A 5,968-nucleotide genomic window follows, 5' to 3' on the forward strand; every position below is an offset into this window, starting at 1 on the left:
TATCCCAAAAAGCATTAGGAATATCAGCACATATTTCCTTTTGTAATAATTCTTCTATTTCTATAATTCTTTTTTGTATTTTACTATCTCTTAATTGTTCTTCTATTTTTACATAAGATTTTTCTTCTTTGATATAGTTTATTTGTTGTTGTATTTTAGTAATACTATTTATTGTTTTGTAAATAGAAGAGGTTTGTAATATTTGTAATTCTCTTTGTTTAACTGGGGTTAGAAATCTAAAAATAACTGTTTTTCCCATTATATTTATTGAAATTCCTTCATGACTTACAAAGAATGGATATATTTGAATTAAAAAGATAATCAAATAAATAGAATAAGAAGAAAAAGAATTTATAATAATAATAAAGAAAATTGGAAAATGGTAAGCTCAAAAAATTATTATCCTAGACCTAACCCTCCAGATATTCAATATGAAGAAATAGATACTAAGTCTAAATATTGAATTTTTTGACAGGTGAAGGTACTAAGATGATATTGAACTCAGTGGAGCACTCAGTGGAGCACATTTCAGATTTTTAATATCATGATGATAACTTTTGCAAATATTCGAAATCGCTGTGCTGGGAAATCTTGGGAAGTTTTAAATAAACTTCTGCAGCAAACACCACTTCTAAATGGTTACTGGAAATTTCTCTCAAACCCTTCTTTAGTGAAAAACTAGTCCAGTAGGTTACTACTTCACTCCAATCTCTGTCCACCAATCAAACCCCTTATTGGGCCCGAACTCCACAATAAACACTAGTGGTAATACTCGAGTATATCAATTAGTCGAGGAGATAACACTCCACTCGACATCACTAACTACCCAGGGTTCGTTGTCTAATCGACCAGGCCCTTGCCAGCTCGACTCGACTAAATAGCCACAGGGTTTCTGGAATTCCAGGCAAGATACAAGTCATATGCACATATAGCAAGTCAATTGCATTTGATGAACAAAAACAAATCACATTAGGGCAAGTGTGATAAGTACACTCTTGTCCTAGCAGTTCACTTATATATCATATAATCACATTGGTCAAATATAGAACACAAATGTCAAGTCTAATTAGATATTTGGAAGCACTCACCAAAATGTAGTGCTTCAGTGATCCCGTCCGGGTTGTACTCCAGATTTGGAGTCCAAATCCGTGATAAAACTTTGCTTAAGAACTTTGAAAAACAACTAAAGTTCGAAACTTACACGTTTCATTCAATAAGAATCAAGTAATTGAAATTAGTTTGGAAAATATTCGTGAAACACTTGCTCGCTTTTCAAACTGGGACATTTTGTAGCAATTATACTTGGAAATATGATAGGTTGCATTTTAGTGGGTATTTTGAGCATTATTGCACAACTAATTGATTAAATATTTTCACTATTTGGGTGGATTCTACTGATATTTCGCTTTGATGCTAATTGCAGGATTGGATGCTGTAAAGTGCTTAAAATCAGAATTTAGAGGATTTGTCGTACGTGGGGCCCGCTTGAGAAGCTGAAGGCATTTAATTGTAATAGATTTTTACTTTATTTACATATTTTATTTGTGGGAGGTTCAGGTTTTCTTTTTTGTGGGCCAATGAGTATTCCCTTTTGACATTGGGCTTCATCGGTTGGCTTAAAAATGACAGATGAGAGCCGCAGCTTTGGGTGGGGGGAGCGAGTAACAGAAACAAGTTTTGCTTCTTGGCTTGTGTATTATTTTCTTCCTTTCATGATGGTTGACTTGGGACCTACCAACTGTTTGTGAATTGGTCTTTGACCAAAATCAATGAATTGAAGGATTTCCTCTCGTATGTCTCTTGAGCAATAGAAAGAAAGAAAACAAAGTGCAGCCGCCATTGTTGACTTGGTGGGTTCCCTCTTTACTCGATTGTGACAATAGAATTGGGAGTCCATCTAACGTATGCTTTAGAGGAAAATTGGCAGCAATAGAAAAGCTTCCTTGCGTTTTCCTCTGGGCTGACCGAAGCGAAGGAAAAGTGCTCTGCAAAACTCCCCCAAACTCCACGCGCCGCGTCCTTCCATTAATGGAGGGCTAATTCTCTAATTCTACTCAAGGGACAGCTGATGAATTGGTTCAATTAATGCTGTGAGATCTAAACCGCTTTTAATTATTTCCTCCGTTTATTGGTATTCATATGTTCTTTGCTTTTAACTGTTATAGCTCTTGTGTATGATTGATTAGTGCGCAATAATTAATTATTCATATAGGCTATTTTGCTAAATAGAGGTAATTGAATCCGTAATTGTTCGTTACCTCTATCCCAGTAGCAACTGGTATAATTGGGTTTATGTCAGGGGAATATATGATCTAGCTTAAATAAACCCTCGTAGCGTGTTTATTGGTTAGGATTGGGCCTTTCTAATTATTAATGCAATCTGGAAATTGAATCCTACGGTCGTACCTAGGGTTGTTTTTGGGTTAGAGAAATAGCTAACGGCCGTACCTTGGCTATCGATAAATTAAGGAAGGGTTGGTTGTTTAGCGCGTGCGAGACAACTAGAACCAATCTATTAGTAAATGTTGGAATTACCTTTGAATCAATGATCAGTGCATGAACCAGTTCTGAAGTATACCCTTGGCTAGAGTTTCTCTCATTTATTTCTTCTAATTAATTATTTTCTGCATTTAATTTGTTTAGTTGGCATTTGATACCAAAACCCCCCATTATTCTTGATTTGAAAAGAAACAAATATCTCTCCAGTCCCTGAGGAGACGACCCTGCTTACCACTGTCTACTAGTTAGGGAATTCAGTTAAATAATTAATTCAGGTATATCGGATTAAGCAAACTCTTCGGGAATAGGGTGAATCAAGTAACCCATTGCACACCTAGAGTCCCTGCTCCAGTACTCGAATTGATTACTAGCTGTTTCAGGTGGTAGTTAGGATTTATTTATTATTATTGCACAGGTTCGGCACCTGTCAATTTTTGGCGCCGCTGTCGGGGACTTGGTTTTTGAATTATTTGTTTTTTTTTGAATTCAGTTTTTATTTTGTTTTATTTTATTTTTCTTTTTCTTGGTACTTTTGCTAGTTTATGCCCCGTTCTTCTCGTACAGGTGACTTGGTATACGATCCTGAGGTTGAGAAGGCAGCGCGTAGGCGGAGGCAAGAGACCAAGAGACAAAAAGAAAGGCATTTATCTACTGCAAACGAGTCAACAGAAGACGAATTTAGCATGGCCAACACTCAGACATTAAGGGAGTTGGCTACCCCAGACCTGACTCATCAGCCCTTGTGCATCACGTTCCCAACTTTGGCTGAAAATACCTCTTTCGAGCTGAAATCGGGGTTGATTCAGCTCCTGCCTTCGTTCCACGGTCTTTCTGGTGAAGAACCCCACAAACATGTCCAGGAATTCGAAGTAGTTTGCTCTAGCATGAAACCTCCTGGGGTCACTGAGGAGCAAATAAGACTGAGGGCCTTCCCATTCTCTCTCAAGGATGCAGCGAAGGATTGGTTATACTACCTGCCTGCAGGTAGTATCACCACGTGGGCACAATTGAAAAAGAAATTCCTGGAGAAATTTTTCCCCGCATCCCGGGCTGCAAGTTTGAGGAAGGAGATTTGCAGCATCAAGCAATACTCCGGGGAGTCATTGTACGATTTTTGGGAAAGGTTCACCAAGTTGTGCGCTAGATGCCCACAGCATCAGATTAGTGAACAACTGTTGATCCAGTACTTCTATGAGGGACTCCAGTCAACTGATAGGAGTATTATTGACGCTGCGAGTGGAGGAGCTCTGGCGAACAAGACACCGAGGGAAGCGTGGGACCTTATTGAAGCCATGACAGAAAACTCTCAGCAGTTCGGCTTCCGTGATAGCAATCCTACCCGTAGAGTCAATGAGGCAGAGACGTCATCCATCCAGCAGCAACTGTCAGAGTTGACGTCTGCTGTCAGGCAATTGGCCATGAGAGACACACCGCGAGCAAAGGTGTGTGGAATCTGTACTAGCATGGACCACTGCACGGATTTGTGCCCCATTTTGCAAGAGGACGGGGCGGAACAGATAAATATGGCCGGAGGCGTGCCCGCGCCCCGCAGGCAGTATGACCCGTATTCCAACACATACAACCCCGGTTGGAGAGACCATCCCAACCTCAGTTATGGGAACAGGCAACAAGGTTCATTCCCGAATCGTCCACCAGGATTCCACCAGCCTTGGCAACCAAAATCTCAACCCTCATCCTCCAATTCAGGAAGCTCCTTGGAGGACCTAATCAAAAGCCTTCATCAGGAGATCAAAGCGGACAAGAAGGACCAAGACGCTCGAATAAGCCAACTGGCAACTGCCATTAACCGCTTGGAGTCCCACGTTTATGGGAAACTGCCATCGCAGCCCGAGGAAAATCCCAGGAATGTAAGCGCCATGACGCTGAGGAGTGGTAAGGAGTTGGAAGGGCCTAAAGTGAAAAATTCGAAAAGCAAAAGTGAGGAGGAGATAGAAAAGGAGATTGAAGAGGAAGGGCGCATTCGCGAAGAGCCTAAGGTAACATCTATTCCTTCGATCCCTATTAAATCTAATATAGCTCCTTTTCCTTGCAGGTTGGAAAAGACAAAGAGGGCAGAAAAGGAAAAAGAAATCCTGGATGTGTTCCGCAAAATTCAAGTAAACATTCCCCTATTGGACGCGATCAAGCAGGTACCCAAGTACGCAAAGTTCTTGAAAGACTTGTGCGTTAACAAAAGAAAGCTAAGGGGTGATGAAAGAGTGATGGTAGGAAAGAATGTATCAGCTGTACTTCAAAGGAAACTCCCACCCAAATGCGGAGATCCAGGTATGTTTGCTATCCCCTGTAAGATTGGCCATTCTAGTATCAAAAATGCCATGATAGATTTAGGGGCTTCTATTAATGTGATGCCTAAGTCAATCTATGATTCCCTAAATTTAGGACCTTTAAAAGAAACGGGGATAATAATTCAATTGGCTGATCGTACATGTGCTTATCCGGATGGGATAGTTGAGGATGTTTTAGTGCAAGTAGATAGATTAATTTTTCCTGCTGATTTTTACGTGCTTTACATGGATGATAGAAGTGCCCCAAATCCATCACCCATTATATTAGGAAGACCATTTTTGAGTACTGCCCAGACTAAAATTGATGTTAGTAAGGGTACTCTCACGATGGAATTTGATGGAGAAATAGTCCACTTTAACATTTTTGATACAATGAAACATCCTGTTAACTCTCATTCTGTGTTTGCTATGTATACCACTAATCCCTCTGTGCAAGAATTTTCTAAGTTTGCTTGTAGGGGTAGATTCAAAGTTGCTGCGAACAAGTCCTATAGGATGAAAGCAATTCATGAGGTAAAAATGGAGAGAAAATTTAGGAAAAAAGTTGCACTCAATGGCCATGTGGATCCTGGAGGAGGGCCACCAATTACAAGGAAAATTCAATTACATCCAGACTAAAGAGTGGTGCTATGTCTAGCCAAAGACATTAAAGAAAGGCGCTACTTGGGAGGCAACCCAAGACTCTTTGTTTTAGTTTTCATGCATTTTTGAAGTTTTAGTTATGTATTAGTGTCAATTGATGGTTTGATGTTTTGTGGCAGGAGATTAGTGGTTAGGCGTGCCCACGCCAGGTGGTCACGCCTGAGGGAAAGGAATTCTCGCTCAGGTTCTGCGAACTCCATAGTGGTTAGGCGTGCCCACGCCAGGTGGTCACGCCTGACGAAGGAAATTTTTGATCAGGTTCTGCGGACTCTATGGCAGTTAGACGTGCCCACGCCAGGTGGTCACGATCGAGGGGAAGAAATTTTCGATCAGGTTCTGCAAACTCCATAGTAGTTAGACGTGCCCACGCCAGGTGCTCACGCCTGACGAAAGAAATTTTCGATCAGGTTCTGCGGACTCTATGGCAGTTAGACGTGCCCACGCCAGGTGGTCACGTTCCAGGGAAAGGAATTTTCGCTCAGGTTCTGCAACCTCCATAGTAGTTAGACGTGCCCACGCCA

The 5,968-nt window shown here is 40.9% G+C and overlaps 1 protein-coding gene across 1 annotated transcript; it reads left to right on the forward strand.

Moving 5' to 3' along the window:
- Window positions 1-3,041: 3,041 nt before the first annotated feature.
- On the forward strand, window positions 3,042-5,423 carry LOC113705925 (uncharacterized). The gene is made up of 2 exons (XM_072062781.1): window positions 3,042-4,496; window positions 4,650-5,423. Exons 1-2 carry the CDS (start codon window positions 3,042-3,044, stop codon window positions 5,421-5,423), a joined length of 2,229 nt encoding a protein of 742 aa, XP_071918882.1.
- The last annotated feature ends 545 nt before the right edge of the window (window positions 5,424-5,968 follow it).

This window comes from Coffea arabica, chromosome 8c (genome assembly GCF_036785885.1).
Source record: "Coffea arabica cultivar ET-39 chromosome 8c, Coffea Arabica ET-39 HiFi, whole genome shotgun sequence".
NCBI lineage: Eukaryota > Viridiplantae > Streptophyta > Magnoliopsida > Gentianales > Rubiaceae > Coffea > Coffea arabica.